The sequence below is a fragment of the Fusarium redolens genome (assembly GCF_020744475.1).
Source record: "Fusarium redolens strain MPI-CAGE-AT-0023 chromosome Unknown BKA55scaffold_6, whole genome shotgun sequence".
Taxonomy (NCBI): Eukaryota; Fungi; Ascomycota; class Sordariomycetes; order Hypocreales; family Nectriaceae; genus Fusarium; species Fusarium redolens.
In genome coordinates, this window is record NW_025763669.1 from 1,046,654 (window position 1) to 1,066,923 (window position 20,270).

Sequence of the window (20,270 nt, forward strand, 5' to 3'; positions counted from 1 at the left end):
ACTAACAAGCCCTCTCCCCGCAACCAGTCACTGACTGATTTGTGAGAGATCCCTCATCTCAACAATCAGATACAACATCTGACGATAACAAAGATAGTCGCACTATCTTGTTACAATCGACCGTCATATTCAAACGATTATTTGCTGAGGTCACCATAATCGAACCGATCACATCGATAATCCCCTCCCTTGACTAGTCTCCAACAAAGAAAGCCCTCGACGCCTCCACCCGTCAATCAATCACCAAAGCACCGACCTATTCACAAAAAAACAACTGCTATTGCTTTCTCTCTCCTCAATGCGGAACTGGCGCTTGTATGTGGACGTGGACACACAATGGCTTAGGCTTGCGACCGCCAAACATGGACGAACAAGACCACTCACGATCTGGCACCTCCAGTGATACCACATCCTGGAACCAGGCCTCCACCTCCGACCTCAACCTACCCCGGGACCCAAAGATGGAGCGCTCCAGCGCATCCAACCTGCGGTCAGCCTTTCGCCATACACTGATAAATGCCACCTCCACCGTTCGCGCTGTCACACCCGATCCCGTCGAGCCTCCAACTGTCAGTGTGACTGCTGAGTCTCAACAGTCCCAAAGAGGTGCTTCTTCACAGCAGAGTTCGCCCCGGACTATACCTCCGGGCCCTACAAGAAGACAAGGCATGGTTTTCAACGAAGTTTTCAGCGAGTCGTACGAGAGCAGCGAATCTAGCCCTCCGAGACAACATTTACGGCATACGAGCGGCAGCCTCCGGCCAAGGACGCGCACGATGGATACATCTATGCTGGCACAAAGAAGTGTACCACCGCCGACATCAGAACGACACCGGGTTGGCAGTGTGAGCTCATCGGGGTCATTGCATCCTTCAGATGAGCTAAGGCCACAGCTCAGCTCATTAGACTCACTACATCACGCTGTGATAACGGGGCGAGAATCATTAGTACCAACGAAAGACAAAAAGTCAAGAAGACTTATGAAGCGACAATCGTCCAGACCTACCTCACCTCTCATTTCTCCACCACCTACCGTCGACTCACTTCCATTACCTATAGCTACTGATGACGCAAACAAGGTCCTGCTTCTTATGAGAACTCTATGCGGTCGAATGCGTGGCGAGATCGAATATCAAGGCGAAACGGGCGGTCCTTGGCATAGTGGCGTAGCTTATATTGAAGAGGAGAAGGGCTGTCTCATGTTTGACTCGGGACAAAATGGACCCTTTCATATCCCTCTTGTTTCTGATCTGCGCGGCTGCAGGGTCCTCCCTGTCGATTATCCCGAACTAACCAAGGAATGTTTGGAGTTGGTGTGCCTGTCACCTCCAGTGGAAATTCTAATATGTCCTTTGGTGACAGAAGAGTTCGATTTGTGGCTGGCAGCTTTACTATGCTGGCAGCAATTACGCCCAACGGGTATTAAGCTTGCCAATGGAAAGCCAGCCAACCAGGTGACGCCGATGAGGCCGGAACTCAAGAGACATGGTTGGTCACAAGAGAAGAACAAACCTACGAATATTATCAAGGTCGGCAAGGTGATGCTTTGGGACAAGGGCTTAGCTGTTTCACCAAGGGCGATTGTCAAGAGACCGTCAACGAGAGACCTTCGATCACCTACGACATCCTGGAGGAGAGTTTCCTGCATTCTCCAGGACAGCGGCGAGTTCAAGCTCATGACAGAGAATGATGTTACGGTTCTTTCCATTATCGACCTTTCACAGCTCTCCCGATGTGCAGTTCAACAACTTGACCGTACAGTACTGGACGAGGAATACTGCATCGCCATATTTCCCATCTATTCTTCGACATCCACTCACCTCTCTATCTTCCGACCTGTTTACTTGGCACTCGACAGCAGAGTTCATTTTGAAGTTTGGCTATGTCTACTCCGAGCATTTGCGGTACCCGACATATACCGCCTTGACGACCCCAACACATCACAAATTGTGGAACTAGAGGATATTGAATCAGAGTATGAGGGCGAAGTTTTCCGGCTTGAAAAGACTATCAGCGTCAGGGTTACTGAAGCCAAGATTAAGGCTAGGCCGAGCGGTGGTGGAGGAACTGAGCCGACAATTCCAGAACGACCCGGACGACCGGAGCCCGATCCCTTGATTGGAAACTATCTTGCAGAAGTTATTTTAGATGGCGAAGTGAGAGCACGAACAACAACGAAGACAGCCACTAAGAACCCCTTTTGGAGAGAGGAGTGCGAGTTCACTGATCTACCGCCAACCACGCCATTATTATCCATCGTGTTGAAGAGAGTGGAAGGAAACTTGGACAGCTCGAGTAATCTTCTCCAAGCATCCGTTGGACTGCCTCGGACACGTAATCTGCAGGAGTTTGTGGTTGGTGCCGTCGACATTTCTCTCGACCAACTGGACCGCGGAAAGGACAGCGAGCAATGGCTTCAGATATTCGACGAGAAGCACCAGTCAGTTGGACAGATGCTGGTCAAAGTAAATCACGATGAACATGTTGTGCTTTTGTCGAAGGAATACCAACCTCTCACGGACTTATTACACCGATTCCCAGCAGGATTGACGAACCAGGTATCAGCGGTTCTACCCGGACAGCTACGTCGATTGGCAGAACTATTCCTCAATATTTTCCAAGTGTCGGGTTCCGCCAGCGAATGGCTCATGGCATTGGTTGAAGATGAGATTGATGGCATTGGAAATCAGACCACCATGAAGAAATATCGATTCAGCAGCCGGCTAAAGTCCAACGATTCTATTGACGCTGCAACTGATCGTGAACTCATTGTTCGAGATATGAGCAAGTCACTTGCTGGGGAAGCAAACCTACTCTTTCGAGGCAACTCTCTACTTACACAATCGCTCGAATTTCACATGCGCCGCTTGGGCAAAGAGTATCTAGAGGAGATCTTACAGGAGAAGCTGTTTGAGATTAATGAGATCAACCCCGACTGCGAAGTCGACCCCAGCAAGATTCCCCACGAATCGGATCTCGACCAACACTGGACTGTGCTCATCCACTACACCACCGAGGTGTGGAAGTGCATTGCCAACTCAGCCAACCGATTACCGCCAGAGCTAAGACATATCCTCAAGTATATCCGGGCAGTTGCTGAAGATCGCTACGGAGACTTCTTGCGTACTGTCACATATACCTCTGTCTCTGGTTTCTTGTTTCTCCGCTTCATCTGTCCAGCTATTCTATCGCCCAAGCTTTTCAATCTTCTACGCGACCACCCTCGACCTTATGCCCAACGAACATTCACACTTATCGCAAAAGCACTACAAAAGCTAGCGAACTTGTCCAACTTTGGAAAGCGAGAGGAGTGGATGGAGCCGATGAACCGATTCCTCAATGTGCAGCGGCAGTCTGTTCGTGACTACATCGACCAAGTGTGCAGTATTCCAGCGGACCGCAACGCCAATTTTGTTCCTGCCGGCTACAGCACACCAGTCACTATTCTCGGCCGGCTAAGTCCTACTTCCAAGGAGGGTTTCCCCAGCCTTCCATACTTGATTGACGACACGAGAAACTTGGCGAGTCTTGTTAAGCTATGGGTGGACGCTAGGCCGGTTGACGACAAGAAAGAGGAGGTGGATCAAGAGCTTCTTGCATTCAACGACGTCTGCTTCGCTTTACAACAACGCGCCGACGCCTGTCTCGCCAAGGTGGAATCTGAGCGTGCCAGTGAAACAGCAACCTGCGCCACTACAGAAGACATCGCCGAGTCCATCGAACAAGCATCACTGATCGAATCGCTCTCCATCTCCTACGGTGGCTCCTCAACAGCATGGAACGACGTCTACGAACCCACGCCCGGAAGCTCAGGCAGCGAAGTCAACGACGACAACACAATACGCAACCGAAGACGAAGCAAAGAGCGCCGTCGTCACCATCACCACCACAAAGAAGGCTGGGAACATCGAAAGCAGCGACATGCAAGCACAGGTGGAAGTGCGAGTGCGAGCAACACTGTCAAGTCTAAAAACGGCCGTGTTGGACGTACGATCCTCAGCGGTATCACGCGCATAGTTGGTCGCGGTGAGAGTCCTGAGGGAAAAGATTCTTCGAAGCATTTTAAGTGAAGAAGAAAAGCCATTTATATCCATCTATACTATACATATACACATTTTATATACCTTTTGATGACTAGATGGGAGACCTAGTTATTCATGATTGAATGAACAATACAACTTCTTTGAAATACCACTTTCATCTTTTCTCACACTCTCCTTATTTATACTTGTTTCTTCCTTTTGTCATTACTATCACGGATCTTGGAAATGGCGGGCCATTTCTTCGTGCTCGCATAGCAGACGGTTGGGTACATCTCGGTTCACTGGTTGTATTCTGTTTATCTGGATTTGTTTACTTCTTTGTTTTTATTTATCTCTATTTTCATCGAAAGTTACCTAGGAGAAGGCTTTTGGTCCGAGGTACCCTTCATGCTCGGCATGACCAATAGACATATAAACTCTGGAGGAAAGGAAGACATATGATCCATCAATTTCCCCCCAGAAACTCAAAACATAATTAGAATTATCCCCTTTTCACTGAAGCCATATATGATGTATGCGTGGACACCTTGTATGACTTACGAAGCATGTATGGGAACTGGAAAATGGCCACAGTCAGCCAATCACAAAGCTGATGTCCATGATGCGTCATCCCTTTATAGAGTATTGCAATATTTGCAATTAGATGGTATCTCATTCAGCGCCGACTCCTAAGTAACCCGCTTTTCCCTCGCATGGGTTATGTTACAAAAAGACTGACCATGTCCTCCGCCCTGATTCCATATGAAACATGGCTATAATTTTCAAATACAACTGGCGTTCTATCCCGCTCATAATGAGTAAAATGACGCTCTCTATTTTGCGCTGCGGTTTCTCTGCAGCCGCTTAGGCGAAGAACTTCTTATAGGCAGCCTTCTCCTTGGCGGCGCGAGCAGCAGCCTTGGTTCGGACTGCGTTGAGCTCTCGGGTGACAGCGCTATCGTTAGGCGCAAGAGTATTAGCCTCGCTCAAGTCACGCAGAGCAGCCTCCTCGTCCTTGAGGCGGATGTTGGCAAGGCCACGACGGTAGAAAGCCTTTGCGCGGTCGGCGTCCTTAACACCTTGGACGTCAAGGGCAGCAGAAGCGGAGCGAGCAGCGTCGTCCCAGGCCTCCAGTTTGATGTTCAAAAGGGCCGAATTATTGTTGAGGGAGAAGCGCAGAGCCTGGAGCTCGTCCTTGATGGACTGGGGTTGGTCCTCAAGCTCAGGGTCCTCGTTGATATAGCGCAGACCCTTCTGGTACTTATCGAGACCGAGAGAATAGTTGCCCGACTTGAAGGCAGTGTTGCCGTACTCCTTGCAGGCCTTGGCGATCTTGACGACGGCGACGGCGTCGAGAGTGTCGGTGCAGTCTTCCGGGAAGTCCTCGTAGGGGTCGCCAAGGGCGTCGGGCTGCTTCACGTCGGCAGCGACGGCGGCGTCACCCTTGAGCTCGCCGCAGTCGGCAATGAGAGCCTCCTTTGCGGGGCGGTCGCCGGACTGGGTGGTAAGGTTCTCGATTTGTCGAACGACGGACTTGCCGTTAAGGACCTCTCCGAAGACGACATGCTTGCCGTCGAGGTGAGGGGTAGGAACGGTGGTTATGAAGAACTGGGAGCCGTTGGTGTCTGGCGGGGTAATTCGTCAGCGTCATGACCCGAATTGAGGAGCATCATAGAACTTACTGGGACCAGCATTGGCCATGGACAAGAGGAAAGGCTTCTCATGCTTCATGGGGAAAGCTTCATCGTCAAACTTGTTGCCATAGATAGACTCTCCGCCGGTGCCATCACCAGCGGTAAAATCACCACCTTGGATCATGAACTGCTTGATGACGCGATGGAAGATGGAGCCCTTGTAGTGCAGGGGCTTTCCCGACTTGCCGATGCCCTTCTCACCGGTGCAGAGAGCACGGAAGTTCTCAGCGGTCTTAGGGACAAGGTCGGCATAAAGTTCCATGGTGATACGGCCGACGGGCTTGCCGCCGAGCGAGATATCGAAGTAGACGCGGGGTCGCGCGGGGGAGTTGCCTTCGGTAGCCATTGCGATGGGTTGTGAGGATAGATTGGGTGAGGAGAAGGAAAGGAGATTAAATCAAGGCGCTGGAAGAGAGAAGATGTGAGGTTTATTGCTTGAGAGAATTGAAGAGTAAGACGGGATCACAGTGTGGGGGTTTATTTGGGTGTTGCCAGTTGGAGGAGCAGAAGCAAACAGAAGGGAACAGAAGAGGGGAGCTACCCTGCCAATTGAGGAAAAGTCGCGATGCAAGTGAGCCCGAAGATCGTGCCGCTTATAAGTGGGTAGTCCAAGTAAGGATACCTATATAATGACAGCTGAATAGGTAATAGTACTTTATTACCGGGAACATCACTACCTATATATCTATACAAAAGGCTACTGTAGGTAGGCTATCCGTTCATGCAATTGACTCAATCAGATCATGCTTGATGATTCACTCGCAGACAAGGTACATTTCCGATATCCCTCGGACCAAGCCAAGCATGGATGTGAATATCATAACCAAAAGACAATTGCGTATGCGGGGTGTCTTTTCTTTTTCCTACACCGGTGATGAGCAAAAGAGATAAGACGGGCAAACTAGATACCATAACTAATCAGTTGATTACAATAAAAAACAACAAACATCATCAACTGAAACGAGACAGGTTCAGCCGAGAACTTTGAAGCCCAAACAGATACTGGTCTGCAGTGAGGCTCAACCTCGCCCTGCAGTTGAGGGTCAGATACGTGGCTTGTCATGCAGCAATTGTAGTTGTGTTTCAATTAAAGAGGACACATGGTAATTTGTGTAATGATAACTGCATGACTATGACCAAATTGTCTCTCTTGCAATCTAATCAACAAAAAGTGAGAAAAGAGAAAACTCTCATTAAGGCGGGGGAGGGGGGATATTTCATGAGAGAGACAGGGGTCAAGATGGCTTAAGCCTCCTTGCAATAACGCCTTCAGGGCATTGTAATCCGAGTCAACGAGTGCCGATATCAAAAGGAGAGTGAATCATGATTGGCAATGGTTACACAAATTATCAAAAACACTTACTGGTCTTATTACTGATCAAATCTCACCTTCTATATCCTACTCAACTATTGCCCGCCAACTCATACCCACCAACCAACGCACAACATCCATCTCACCTACTGTAGCGTCTACTAGGGATATCCCGATGCAAGAAATCGACGACCAATCCGATTTAATCGCCCGGATCAAACTCCCCCGTTCAACCCTGGCCTATATTGGATCCCTGTTAGAGAGGAGAGACACTTTTCGCTTTGACCACCTCTGAATTGCTTCTTTTTACCACAAACACGGAACTTTCACTTCACTTCAGCCCTCGGTTGCACAGCACATGATGCAGCCCATCCGCTAATGCATCCAATTAGAAACTGACAATACATGAAAATGGCTGTGTTGGCTGTTGTTTGCTGTAAGATAATTGCACTTTCGGATACAGTCCCGTCGACAATTGATCCTATCAGGTTGTGTGCTGCAACACAATTTGTCAGACAAGCTGAACTCTTCAAAATCATATCATGTTGATTATAGACGCCAGGGCTGATTTCGAAACATGTCTCTATTACCGAACCTATAGCAGATCCGTCAATGTAATATAATCACTTCGCTTCTCTTTTGTCTACCCGTCCGTCTATCTTCAAATAGCCTATCTCCCTATACTTCACATTTCTATAACAGCCACTCACCGTCTCTATTCCGTCTTGGCGCCGTTCTTCAATTCCAGAGTAACCTATGATGTATCCCGTGGTTAGCACAGACCCCTCCAATGTAGAAAAGAAGGCTTTCACCACTTACCGGCCCGTCGTTGACGAGAGCAACCTCCATCATGGCCTGGAACTGTCCATCCTTGACTCTCTCCTCCATGTAACCCGCCCTGACCTTCTGCACAAAGTAATGGTATAGCCGACGTGCTTCCTCCGGGTTGGCAGCACCGTGAAAGTCAGGCTTGGCTCCCTTCTTTGTGCTAGCCAGCAGCGTAAACTGCGACACTGTATCTGGTCTCAGCCACTGCTGCTACCCTCACACGACCGGCCGGGGAGAAGAGAAAACTCACCGCAGAGAACCTCGCCGCCAATGTCGCTGACGCTCTTCTTCCACTTGAGAAAGCCTGTCAGATTTGAAACCACAAATGAAATTATCGGCCCAGCCTCTTTATCTCCTTACCTTGCCGCCCTCTTCGTCATCCCACAGCTTCATCCTCAGAACCTTGGCCGCCATCAGATCAGCCTCTTTCTCCGTGTCCCCGGGGGCTACGGCTGCAAAGGCCAGGACGCCCTTGCCGATGGAAGAGATCATCTCCTTGTCGACTGTGACGGACGCCGACAGGACACGCTGCAATATGACTGTTTGAGTTGTTGGTGAGCTTATGTTTCATTTGTCTTTGTGTCGGTGATTACTCTGTACTGCACGTACCCTTCATATTTGTGATGTGTAAGTTTTTGTGACTGGAGATGCAAGTTGAGTGAGATATCAGACTGTTTTGACTGGCTTGAGTCAAGGTCTTTGTATGTAGACATTACTCCGTAGCCGGATCGGCATCGGTCCCGATTTACCGTGTATCACAGCAGACAAAGACAATCAAGATTAGAATTTTTTATGATACTATGTAGTAAAACACAAAAACTATTAAACGAATAGGCTTATATGGATTGAAAGCCACCAAGTTTAGAATTTTCCCTAGAGTTTTCAATATTTATGATATGATACTGGCGTCAGTTGTGATTGAGTTCCAAACTGGACTATCTAGGTATGGCCCATGGCCTAAACTACTATGCACTGAGGCAGGGCACTTAATTGCCAGCAAGGTACCTAGACGCTTAGCGAAAAAAACCACGTCATTGAGTGCATCCCACAATATTGCAATACCCTGAAATTTGTACCACTATTTGGCTTGCAATTTAAGATTACACAGAAATGCCATTATTGTTACAGATTGACTAATCATCTCCAACTATTACAGCCTTTTCAAGCCTGTAGATGCATGTTCAACCCTCAATTTCCACTGCAACACGTTTCAGCAGCTAACCGCGCCTCGCCCCAGTGAACCGCGGCCCCTCAGCCAATCACGACACCGCGGTTCTTTGGCCTCATTGGATGGCTGCACCTCCCACCTTGAACTAACCTTAACCACCAAATCAGTGCTCGCCAGCCTTACTTCTAGCAACCACATCTCATCTACCATCGGCTCCCGGCATTGACGCTCAGGACGACGGACACTGTATTATCACCCTATTATAATTAACGACGACTATCGGATTGCTCCCGCGACGCGCCGTTATATCATAATAACCCTTCCCTGCGCTGCCACATCTTCCTGATCGGTGCTGGCAGAGACGCACAACAACTGAATCGACAACAACAGTCGAACGAGAAGATCCATACGAGCGACTAGACACTGCGCCCCGAGTGGCTGCATTTTTCTACTCATAATGGCGGCGAGGAAACTGGCCCAAGAGGTCGACAAGTGCTTCAAAAAGGTCTCCGAGGGCGTGGCCGAATTCGAAGCTATTTACGAAAAGATCGAACAATCGAGTAATCCTGCCCAGAAGGACAAGCTAGAAGATAACCTGAAACGCGAGATCAAGAAGCTCCAGCGACTGAGGGATCAAATCAAAACATGGGCCGCCAGCAACGACATCAAGGACAAGGCTCCCTTGCTGGAGAATCGCAAGCTGATCGAGACGGTTGGTCCCCGCCACTGACAACGGAAAGCCATCCAGTATTTTATTGACGGTTATATCGGGTTTTAGCAAATGGAAAAGTTCAAGGCCGTGGAGAAGGCCATGAAGACGAAAGCATACTCCAAGGAAGGTCTGTCAGCTGCCGCTAAGCTCGATCCCAAGGAGCAGGCAAAGGTTGAAGCCAGCGAATTCTTAAGCAGTATGGTCGACGAGCTGGAGCAGCAGATTGAGACACTCGAGGCAGAGGGCGAATCGATACAAGCGACCATGAAGAAGGGCAAGAACAACACCGCCAAGGCCGAACGCATCGCCGAAATCGAACGCATTATCGAACGACATAAGTGGCACCAGGGGAAGCTGGAACTTATCAGGAGATCCTTGGAGAATGGCGGAGTTGAGCCCGAGCAAGTGACCGACCTGGAAGAGAGCATTCGATATTATGTGTCGGATGGCATGAACGAAGACTTTATGGAAGATGAGGAGATGTATGAGGAGCTCGACCTTGAGGACGAGGAAGGTACCTACGGCATGGGTGCGGATAACGAGAAGAACTCTTCCCTGGATGCGCAATCTGTGCAAGAGGACATTACGACCGACACTGACTTGCCAAAGACACTGACGAGAAAGGCGCAGAAAGAGGCTGACCCAGTACGGAGGACATCTTCCCAGACAAAGTCACCTTTACCTGCACTCGCGACACTCCATGCTCCGTTACCAACCATTAGCAATAGCAATTCGGGTACACCGGCTATGAAGCCTGCATCAGTACCTACAAGGCCTGCAGGAGAAGGACTCAAGTACGCATCAGCAGCCGCTGCCGCCGCCGCGAGCGATAAGAACAACGTTGGTATCGCTCCGTTACCTCCGCCGCCTGGTGCCGCATCATCAAGCATATCTCCATTGCCGCAAGCCCGAAGCAGTGCGACCAACTCTCCTGCGACATCCTCTGCCCAGCCCGCTTCTCAACAACCAGAGTCCAAGCAGCCCACGCCAGCTCCTGCTCCCTCCGAACCAGAACCTGTACCTGCACCAGCCCCTGTGCCTGTGCCTGTGCCTGTCACCACGAAACAGTCCAAGCGATCAAAGGCTGCTGGAAAACAAGCGGCAGTCCCCGAGGCTGCTCCATCTTCAAAGAGTATGTGTGTAAGGCAACTTTGTATGACTTGAATAACTGACTTTGATGTAGCTCCACGAACAAATGGTACAGCCAACGGTGTCAAGCAGACCGAGGAAGAGGAAGAATGCATCTACCACTTGCCAGCGTCGTTACAGGATCTTGTTGATACATACGAGACGTCGAGAAAGCGGCTATATCCTCCATCTGCGCCATCAGCTCTGCGCATGATGACTGCCAGCCAGGCCAGCTGCCCCGATATTGTGGATGCCGATGTTCCACGATCATACCGACCCGACCAGCCGGTACCCCCAACAGGGTCAGGTTTTCCCCGCGAGCCACTCGCTATCTTCGATGACCCGCGGTTGTACTCCCGTATGGACCCTGACACTCTGTTCTACGTATTCTACTATAAGCAGGGTACTGCCCAACAGTACATGGCAGCCAAGGCTCTGAAAGATCAAAGTTGGCGATTCCATAAGCAGTATCAGACTTGGTTTCAAAGACATGAGGAGCCTAAGAACATCACTGAAGATTTTGAGCAAGGCACATATCGATTTTTCGACTACGAGAGCACATGGTAAGTGGACTCAAGAATGCCAAAGTGAGGCGTGCTGACATGAATGTGCAGGATGAATCGACGCAAGGCTGACTTCAAGTTTGTCTACAAGTTCCTTGAAGATGAGGTCTAATCAACGGTGCTTCTCCACTGGACATTCAAGTCCATTGGCCGTGTATGAGAAATATGGGACGGAGCTATGGGTTTAGGTTGGACGCACCTTGGTTTTGTAAACTCTTGGAGAGGGCCTATCAAGAGCACAGAGGGAGTAAGAAAGGACTTGAGCGGCAACCTCATCTTGCTTTCATCATTTGCTTTTGATGTGCTTTCTGGAACAGGTAAATATGCAACATGCTACACGGGGCGTTATCAGCCTCATTGTTTGAGATATGAATACGAACCTTTCGAGTGCAGGGCACTGTCGCCCTGGACGACTATTCTGTTGAAGTATCTGGTCAAAATGTGTGTGGCTTGTTTGCCTCATTAAATCCATGGTCAATGTCCTTCCAAAAGGAACTGGTTCCTTGGGTGGTCTAGACCTTCCACAGCTCGACAGCCTCTCTTTCAGCCAGGGCAGCCTCAGATTTGGTAGGCGTTTGAGGCAAGGCTCTCTTAGTGACGTACAATGATGTGAGGTGTTCCATGTCTCCGTGACTGACTGTAGCGTGCCTGCGTCGACGTGGCACGTCCTGAATCATAGCCAAGGTGAAGCGTTCAGACTAGTGGAATTTCAGGTGAAATTGGGTGAAGAATCCAACATCTGATGGCTGCTGCATTGCTGCCCGAAGGCCGAGAAAAGAGTTAAGGGTTTTTTTTTATTTCTCGACTACTTGAATGTAGATAGACCCGATTTCCATGGGAAGACGGCGAGACACTCTTCGGGTTTATCAGGTTTCCTCTCTTGTTGTCTCAACGATTTATACACAACCGGCGTGGGCTGGTCGCGTTACCGCTATAGGGGCGATGCTACACCTGTAGCACATTTCAAGTCATTGCAGACAACGTGGCTTTCGGATATGGGAAAACAGTCGAGTGGACAAAGCACAAGATGAGGACCCTTGCCGCCCCAAGCGACACAATTGCAGTTTCGTTTGTCCTCTTAGCAACTCCCTTGGATTGTTGAACCCGAGCTGACATGTGTATGACTTGATCATTGATGACACACTAGTTTTCATTGCTCTTCATCAACGATAAGGTCGCCAAAATTGCGTCGTCAGTTGGATTCAAGGCTGGCAGAATGGGTGCTCCGATTGCCTTGTCGCCTGTGACGCGGGCGCCTTTTCCTGTGTCATCGTCATTATGCCTATCAGACTCTGCCGAGGCGACTTTCAGCAGCGTCCGTCTTCCAGCGCTCTTGTCGGTCGGTGAAGGATACCCTCTTTCAAATGACAAGCTTGCGGCACAGCTCTACGCTTGGTGCCATATCGTCGAAGGCACAAAGTTAAAGGTGGCCATTTGGGTAACAAGATCGTCGCCCCCAACTACATCGGCGTTCGCCGTGCAAGTTGACTAGGATTTGAAACGAAACCAATGCACGATGCAACAGGAAGGTTTCTAGAATGCTTCCATGCTTGTCAACTTCTCAAAGATTCGGATACGAGAACCCTGGCAAGCAAGTGTCAATTCGTGGTTCGGGTGGCATGGGTTGGCTTCCCGGCGAGCTTGTCACAGATGGGGAAACGGTCTTAGGGCGTGTGATGAGTACCTTGTCGAAAACGATCATGATCTCATAGCGGGCGAAACATTTTCAACTGCTTCTCTTGCACTTGACACTTGCTACTCCAGTCAGCCTCACTAACACTCCTCGAACTTTCCCCTGAGAGCTCAACTATACCATTCGGTGTGTTGACTTACCAGGCACAACACATTGGTAAGTTAGACACCTATCTCGGGGATTTCCCCAGCGTTGTCTTGCAGATGCCGGGTAGGGATCCGGTAGGACTACAGGTGAGACAAGGCCTTTTAGGGCGTCCAGGGTGGTTCTCGTTCAGGCGCTTGCTATTTTTGCTGATCATTTTAGGTGTTCTAAAGAACCGCCTCGTCAAATATTGAGACATGTCAGATTGACCATGAATACGCCAGGCTCTGATAGACGCAGCGAGTTACACAAGCCAGACCACCAACCTTGTAAGTCAAGCAGATAAGTGGCCGATTTGTGGGGATCAGAAAGGTGTGTGGGAGATGCTAGAATGACGATGCTGGGTTTAATTTTGTCTGTGCTCTGTTCTGCTGGAGACCTCGAAGGTCATTGTTGTTGGCCATTTGTCCCATGCTGCCAATTGAGCGCTGGTATGGCTCACAGGTGCCATGACCAAAGATCAGAATTCCTTTGCTGGTCCGAGCCTAGGCAGCAAAATATCGTTGTTGATTGAGTTAATTGATCGACACTGATGGCAAAGGGCTCTCTGCGTTATTGGTGCATCTGTTGGACTTCTCCATAGCGTTGAGGCTCGTGCTTGTGCTTGTGTTCGTGCTCGTGAGCATCGAGAAGTTGTTTGATGCTTTGCACCGCCAAGATCGACAAGCTACCATCCATAACCAGCGGTTGTCTTGGTGCTAATGCGAAGCATTACATTTAGGCCACCGCATAAAAGTGCATTTTGATGATGTGATGGATAAAGAAGGCAAAGTCAAGATGGCAGATGGCAGCTTGACCAATACGACGCCGACGTTTAGAAGGCGCAACCCTGGGCAGGGTTTTCCACTACCGTCGCAGGGGCCATCGACAAGGCAGGAGCAGGAGGGGTAAGGAGTGCGAGCGATGGATGTGACAGCTGGAGGCAGGTGCTGCCCTGGAATGGAATTCTACCTCCACTCTTTACCAGACCTTACAGTGCCTTCCCTCCATGTGTAAGGTGGTACCTACCTGATGAAAGCCCATTGCATAATTGCATTCTGCCTCGTTAACAGTCCTGAAGTCCTTTGTTCCATCTCATTTTCAACCCAATATCGTTGACCGATTGCCGATGAAACAGTATGGACGAATTCCTTGTCATGTTGATCGAATACCTCAATCCTCCCGTTACCGAACACCAAATTTGTCCTGTTCCGCTGCTGTCGACGACCCTTCAAGTGAGCTTCTAGCGGCACATGCACGCAAAAGCGCATTGGCCAAGCCAACTTTCCCTCTGGTATTGACCGAAATCTGCTGAGCTGGCCTAGCACAGCCCCTCTTAGTCCAGCCTTTGTGCGGGTTCTCGGTTATCTGTCGTCAAGGACAGCTCGTTGTTAGGGATGCGCATCATGTCAAATCATTCCCGCATCCACTGCCGCCAGCCCGTGCCAGAATCATTTGCTACATGATCTTCAGCCCCAGCGCATCGCCACGCCCTGTTGGAACTTGCCCACCCAGCAAGTATGATCATGACCACTGTAGCGAGCTACCAATACCGCACTTTTAGCTGTCAATTGCTGGGCGCAACCGCTTAGACTCATCGTTGTCTCTCTTACCGAAACAGGCACTTGGCCAGTTTCCTAGTTCCACACGAGCAGTCAAGGCTGGCTTTCTGGTTAGTTTCCAATCTGAAGTTTGCAGTTGAAAGCATCCTTCCACGGCTTATGGATACACATCCTGAACCGGCCAAATGCACACATTACACACCTCCCATTGGATTTGTCCCGGGCTTGTACCTCCATGCTGTTGCGACAATCACAGATCCCGGTTGAGCCGGTATTCTATAGGGCAACCACCAACTTGTAGCTTTTTATGCAAGCCAACTACTGCTGTTCCTGGGGACCTCGAGCTGACCTCAGAGTGAGCTATCTTAGCTGCCTACATTTGCTACTGTTGTATCGCCATCTATCTCCCCTTTCCCCCTTAGGACACCGGCCAGGACCACACCACTCTTGATAGGGTGTCTCCAGCCTTGACTCGCTTCTCCATGCTTGTTGTTGTTGTCTCCATCAAGCTTGACTTTACCCTAGTCTCCCACCCAAACAACAAGTGTCGATTCGCACATCACGAGCCAGCTTGCGCCAGATGCTGCTTCGCCTTAGACCCATGCCTGTCCGTTGTACTGCCACCCTTGCCTTTCTCCAGTCTTCGGTCTTAGAACTGGTTATCTCTTGGCTGTATTCTATCAAGCTACCTAACTATGTTTCTATCTGATCAAAGGTTGGCCCGGGTGGGATCCGCTGTGTTCCCCCCGACAGCTACCCTAGCCATGTCATTGACCCTGGAGCATTAGAGCTCTAGCAGTACAAGCTGGTACTCTCTTCCAATTCCGACCGCGGCTGTTTCTGGAAATCGGCGTCTCTACAGTTTCAAGTCTATACTGCCTTTTACCTTTGTGTATTACACGGATGACTCCTACCTTCGCCTCACTAATCAATGTGCGATTTGAGCCTCACCTTGACCAATATCACCCTGGACTGCACTAGTTGTCTGCCCCCCTTCACTCCTTTACTCTCCCAAGCATATAACCACCTCTCTGATCCCTTCCATTGCTTCGATTGTTAGACCATTATCATAACATCAAGTCTCATGCACCAAACTTCTTCCCTTCCCTTCCAGGACCGCCATCAAGATATTACTTTGGTTGCGGCCTATACTTGTTCTATCTTTACATCATCTACTTCCCTTCGTAAACTTATTCACAAGCCCTTGGCTCGTCCTCTTAAGCACCCGTGCTTGCCGCCTTCTCGTTGATTGACTTGTACTATAGTCAGCTTCTTTGCTCAAGTTTCCTCTACCATCAGACACAATGGGATCCAACTACTGGAACAACAACAGCTGGTATGATGCCTCGTCACCGCAGGACCAGGCCTCGTCGCCATCCGGATACTCCTTCGACTATTATCAGTCACAGCCTTTGGTCAGATATGGTAGTTCTGGCAGTAACTCTCAGGCTTCCACCAGGGGCCCCGAGTCACCTACAGACGGCAGCTACTACACTCTGCATGGCTCACCAACTATGGACGATGGTATGTACCAGCAAAGCTCTAGCTATCAACAACATTACACCTCTGGTCAGACAAGGACTGGAGAATCTTCTGTGCCACGGGGCGAATCGTAAGTCTAATTCCTATTATGCAATAGTGCATTGCTAACTCTTGTGTTTCTCAAGTGGAAATGACTGGCCAGTCTCTTGCCTTCACCCTGGTTGTACTGCTCGCCCTTTCAAGCGTACAGCCGACCTCATTCGTCACTATAAGAACACGCATGCTCCTGAATCGAGCAAGGATGTTTATCTCTGTGACTATCCTCGGTGCACTCGCTTCCGTGAGCCATTCCACCGTCGCGATCACTTCCGAGACCATCTCCGCGAGTACCACTGTGAAGATATCATGAAGCGCGGAGCCACTGTTAACGAAGAGTGGCTCGAAGGTCGCTATACTCCTTCAACTTGGTGGCGCTGTCCCCGATGCCTTGTCAGAGTCAACATCTCAAAGCACGGCTACGAATGCCCCGGGTGTAAGACATCGTGCGAATCTAAGCGCAAGGAGAAGCGCCGCAGTCGATCTTGAGGTGTGTGGACAGAGGTACAGGCCTTGCCCACACAATCAGCCAACCACAAGACACCAAGTATCGCATTGGATGGCTTGAAACTACAGTTCTGTTTCACTCTGGGCTTTCTTCTATCAGCAAGCTTACCCAGACAAATCAGTGACATAGTACTGATCGCCAGTTGTGCATTATTGCTTTGGCCAGCTCACCGACACTCAACACCATCTCGCCATCGACCCAGCTGAGCAGCCAGCAGCTCTTGTAAACATATTGTTACATCAAGGACAGAAAAACAACCTTCGCAAGGCATCTTTTTCTTTTGATGCATGGACACGCATCGAGGGAAGCATTTTCTGCAACCTCGTCTTCGATGCCAGGCTTTCTCAGCCTTGGCCTTTTCTCTCCTTCATTCCTGCCATCCACACTCACACTCTCTAAGACGTCCTCAATATCAGCAAAAACGCCTATGCGTTGCAGATCTTATCCCCACTAGGGGGTTGCATCACGCTGAGGCTGACTTGAGAGAATTGTTCTAGAAGCGGGGCGGTTTGCGGGGATTATTTCAGCGTGGCTGTGTGTGTCATGCACGATGCTTCTGTCATGCTTCCATTCCTTCTTTCGAGTTTCTTTTCTTGGCTAAGACTTCTGGGGTCTTACTGGGGTCCAAGACTACTGAAGGCACCGAGATAAGACGTCTTGGTTATTGGAGGGACGATCACGCAGTGACGTTTATGATGATATATGAGGTCAATCCTATTTCTTAGAGGTTGGTGTTCTTTACATAGACGGTGGGAGTTTTGTTCGCTCTACAGTTTTGTGTTTTCTGGCGCATTTACGGATAGAGGATTTCTTTTACTGTATACACCCCTGTTGTATTTTACATGTACATATGATCCCATGATAGCTACAGCGTCTTACCTCGGAAATGTTAGAATCTTTGTTATCTCTTTACCCTTCAATGTGACACACATCTACTGTGGTATTTTCCCCTGGCTTAAGCATGTGCGACGAGGCAAGAGACGAGTTGCAATCAAGAGGCTGATCGCTCCTAAACGACCCCTGTCTAAGATACTTAAGACGTTGAACCGTGTTCCCCGCCATACCTCAAATGTAGTGGATGCCTTCCACAGCATCCGGGTGTCTTCCCCAGGTAACATTGCGCGATATGGCGCACTACATTTCCAGCTCGTGACCACATACTTAGTTTGCGGCTTTTCTAGCATGGACGTCCTCTGACTCACTTTTGTTTTGATGCGCTAGAACAAAAGGAAAGGGACAACTTGCCTGAAGTCTTAAACGTTGCAATTGCTTTCACCTGGTCCAATGAACCGGGGTCGATCCATGTGAACTTAAAGCGCAGTAAGAAGTATCATGAACAAAAGAGCGAGCCTTCTCGATTTGGTTTGTTTACATACATCTTTCGAAAATTATAGGCTTGTGATTTTGGAGAAAGTGGCTGATATGAGAGTTCCAGCTAACTTCCCGTTAACCATCTTATCTCCGAATCCCTAACGCTAGTCCTCCTCAATTGGATCGTCATTGTAGTTTGGCATGATGCGGAAATCAGGCCGCCCCTTATCCCTGCGCCTTCTAGATCGTTGCCGTCTTCCCTTGCTCCGTGGCGCATCCAAGTAAACCGGCGATTTGGTGGAGGGGACGTCACTAGCTAATCTACCAACAAAGAGCTGCGGTTGATGGAATTTGAACTCGGCCTGTAACGGTTGAGGCGAGGCCGGTTGAGCAATGATAGAGTCGGCCGCGTCCGCGATATCTGCCCTTGCGGCGGCTTCCGATGACGGGACTTCCAATTCTGCGCCTGGTAGATCTTGGATTTGGTCATCTGCCAAAATAAAGTTGCGTTCTAAAGTTGAGGGTGCTTCTCCTCGGGATGCTGAAGGGGGTTCTGCGATATCGCTTGGCGGTGCTGTCGAACCTGAAGACAAGGATGATTCTATAAACATCCGGGGAACATTTGGCTTCTTCCAACCCAGTGCGCATTTCGTTTGTTCATGTGCCTCCTCTCGGGCCTTACGGCTGGTCTCAGCGCTATCGTTGTCAAGAACGAACTTCTTCCAAATTTCGTCTTCGTCGTCAGTATTTGGTGTTATTTCTTGTTGCGTTTGGTTCTCAATATTTGGCTCCTGCTGTTCCTCGCTAGCAATCAAGAGGTCTAGTAGGTCTTGAACATTGGGAATCACAGGCATGAAAGAGCCCATTGGGATAACCAAGTCGCTTCCAGTTTTGGGAGAGGTCTCACTTCTTTCGTAGCTTGAGCTTTTGGGTAGAGCGCAAGAACTTGTTGCTGGCAGGATACTAGGAAATGGATCTCTTGTTTGTAGCTCAGGTAGTTCTTGTTCGTCATCTAATGGCTCGTGTTGGCTCTCAGATGCAGGTATGCTAGATGGATACGTTTCCGAAGACCTGGGTTGTGGCTCTTCGTTCGCATGCGGTGAGTTCTGTCCTTGATTTTCGGTGCATATCAGACTTCCTATATGCGACTTGTCATTGGAGGTGTTCAAATAGTTGCTTAGACTAGGGCTGATGGGCCTTGAAGGCCCCTTATTTCGACTTGGCTGGGCGTGCTGCTGTTGTCTCGATTTAGTTCTTGATTCCAACCACATGTTCCATCGAATATCTTCAGCTGTGATCCGATCAGAAGGTCTTAGGGTACCGAGAACAGCTACGGCACTTGCACCTTCATCTAAGTCGGGAGACTGAGTTTCGATCACCCGGTGCCGTCGCCGTGTTGGCTGAGGTTGATGAATGATAGGCGTATGAGTTTGCACAATGTATCTCGGCTCATCGGCTTCTCTTGCTAACCATTCCTCTTGCCCTGGGGAACGTGTTGCAGAGGAAAGGCTCAGGAGTGGATTGCTTCGCTCGTCATGGGGTCGAGATCTATGAGAGCCGTGAGCTCTTGGTAGCCTCTCTTGATGACGAAGAGTTGGAGATTGTTGGTAGGAAGATACAGGCGCCTGACTCGTAACATTATTGGAGTTTGGAATCTCAAGACAGGGTAGAAGATCCTGTCGTGTAGCAAAGCTTCGTACTGAGTTGCTATCCCTGCTCCATCGCAGATTCTGACTCCCGATATTGATCTCGATGTCATTCTCGGAAAGACGACCTAGCGTTCTCTTGTTGGGTTGATCCTTCGGATAAGGACTGTACTTCCATCGGTGGTCTCTCCCGGAGGTTGATTTCGAAAGCAACTTAGTGGATCGATCCCTCTGTCGGAAGAATTCAACTGTTACAGGCTTTTGAGTAATGACGCCGGTCCAGTCTGCCTTCTCTAGTAGCCTGCGTCTTTTCGTTGCTATGTCCAACTCTTGCTTGTGTTTATCTGGGGATGTTGTCGAAGAGTTCTCGGCGTCTATCTCCTGATTTCCGATACACGATTCTCTTTCTCTTCCATGTCTTC

The 20,270-nt window shown here is 49.5% G+C and overlaps 6 protein-coding genes across 6 annotated transcripts; 3 read left to right on the top strand and 3 right to left on the bottom strand.

Moving 5' to 3' along the window:
• Positions 1–362: 362 nt before the first annotated feature.
• Positions 363–4,070, top strand: BKA55DRAFT_508540 (uncharacterized protein; the record flags this gene model as incomplete). The annotated part of the gene is made up of 1 exon (XM_046187444.1): positions 363–4,070. The coding sequence occupies one exon, from the start codon at positions 363–365 to the stop codon at positions 4,068–4,070; it is 3,708 nt and encodes a 1,235-aa protein (XP_046050985.1).
• Positions 4,071–4,792: 722 nt separating this feature from the next.
• BKA55DRAFT_315927 (cyclophilin-like domain-containing protein) lies at positions 4,793–6,386 on the bottom strand. The gene is made up of 2 exons (XM_046185663.1): positions 5,705–6,386; positions 4,793–5,647 (listed from the first exon to the last, which is right to left on the bottom strand). The coding sequence occupies exons 1-2, from the start codon at positions 6,060–6,062 to the stop codon at positions 4,887–4,889; spliced, it is 1,119 nt and encodes a 372-aa protein (XP_046050986.1). The 5' UTR covers positions 6,063–6,386; the 3' UTR covers positions 4,793–4,886.
• A 1,168-nt stretch (positions 6,387–7,554) lies between these two features.
• Positions 7,555–8,735, bottom strand: BKA55DRAFT_564048 (D-Tyr tRNAtyr deacylase-like domain-containing protein). The gene is made up of 5 exons (XM_046192453.1): positions 8,466–8,735; positions 8,217–8,395; positions 8,107–8,149; positions 7,848–8,041; positions 7,555–7,782 (listed from the first exon to the last, which is right to left on the bottom strand). Exons 1-5 carry the CDS (start codon positions 8,470–8,472, stop codon positions 7,744–7,746), a joined length of 462 nt encoding a protein of 153 aa, XP_046050987.1. The 5' UTR covers positions 8,473–8,735; the 3' UTR covers positions 7,555–7,743.
• Positions 8,736–9,108: 373 nt separating this feature from the next.
• On the top strand, positions 9,109–11,832 carry BKA55DRAFT_564052 (Not1 N-terminal domain, CCR4-Not complex component-domain-containing protein). The gene is made up of 4 exons (XM_046192454.1): positions 9,109–9,736; positions 9,803–10,868; positions 10,920–11,427; positions 11,479–11,832. Exons 1-4 carry the CDS (start codon positions 9,482–9,484, stop codon positions 11,537–11,539), a joined length of 1,890 nt encoding a protein of 629 aa, XP_046050988.1. The 5' UTR covers positions 9,109–9,481; the 3' UTR covers positions 11,540–11,832.
• A 4,277-nt stretch (positions 11,833–16,109) lies between these two features.
• On the top strand, positions 16,110–16,872 carry BKA55DRAFT_688438 (uncharacterized protein; the record flags this gene model as incomplete). Its single annotated transcript, XM_046199210.1, has 2 exons — positions 16,110–16,417; positions 16,473–16,872. The coding sequence occupies 2 exons, from the start codon at positions 16,110–16,112 to the stop codon at positions 16,870–16,872; spliced, it is 708 nt and encodes a 235-aa protein (XP_046050989.1).
• A 1,146-nt stretch (positions 16,873–18,018) lies between these two features.
• Positions 18,019–19,825, bottom strand: BKA55DRAFT_564058 (uncharacterized protein). The gene has a single exon (XM_046192455.1). It carries the CDS (start codon positions 19,471–19,473, stop codon positions 18,367–18,369), a length of 1,107 nt encoding a protein of 368 aa, XP_046050990.1. The 5' UTR covers positions 19,474–19,825; the 3' UTR covers positions 18,019–18,366.
• Positions 19,826–20,270: the final 445 nt, after the last annotated feature.

What these genes read in the sequence shown, in the direction of transcription:
- BKA55DRAFT_564048 (XM_046192453.1), bottom strand. An exon ending in TGGCGGCGAGGTTCTCTGCG is followed by an intron (nt 8,042 to 8,106) that starts GTGAGTTTTCTC and finishes GACCAGATACAG; the next exon opens with TGTCGCAGTTTACGCTGCTG. An exon ending in CTCTCGTCAACGACGGGCCG is followed by an intron (nt 7,783 to 7,847) that starts GTAAGTGGTGAA and finishes GATACATCATAG; the next exon opens with GTTACTCTGGAATTGAAGAA.
- BKA55DRAFT_564052 (XM_046192454.1), top strand. Translation starts at nt 9,482, where the DNA reads ATGGCGGCGAGGAAACTGGCCCAAGAGGTCGACAAGTGCTTCAAAAAG. An exon ending in ATCGCAAGCTGATCGAGACG is followed by an intron (nt 9,737 to 9,802) that starts GTTGGTCCCCGC and finishes ATCGGGTTTTAG; the next exon opens with CAAATGGAAAAGTTCAAGGC. An exon ending in TTCGACTACGAGAGCACATG is followed by an intron (nt 11,428 to 11,478) that starts GTAAGTGGACTC and finishes ATGAATGTGCAG; the next exon opens with GATGAATCGACGCAAGGCTG.
- BKA55DRAFT_315927 (XM_046185663.1), bottom strand. Translation starts at nt 6,062, where the DNA reads ATGGCTACCGAAGGCAACTCCCCCGCGCGACCCCGCGTCTACTTCGAT. An exon ending in CATGGCCAATGCTGGTCCCA is followed by an intron (nt 5,648 to 5,704) that starts GTAAGTTCTATG and finishes TTACCCCGCCAG; the next exon opens with ACACCAACGGCTCCCAGTTC.
- BKA55DRAFT_564058 (XM_046192455.1), bottom strand. Translation starts at nt 19,473, where the DNA reads ATGTGGTTGGAATCAAGAACTAAATCGAGACAACAGCAGCACGCCCAG.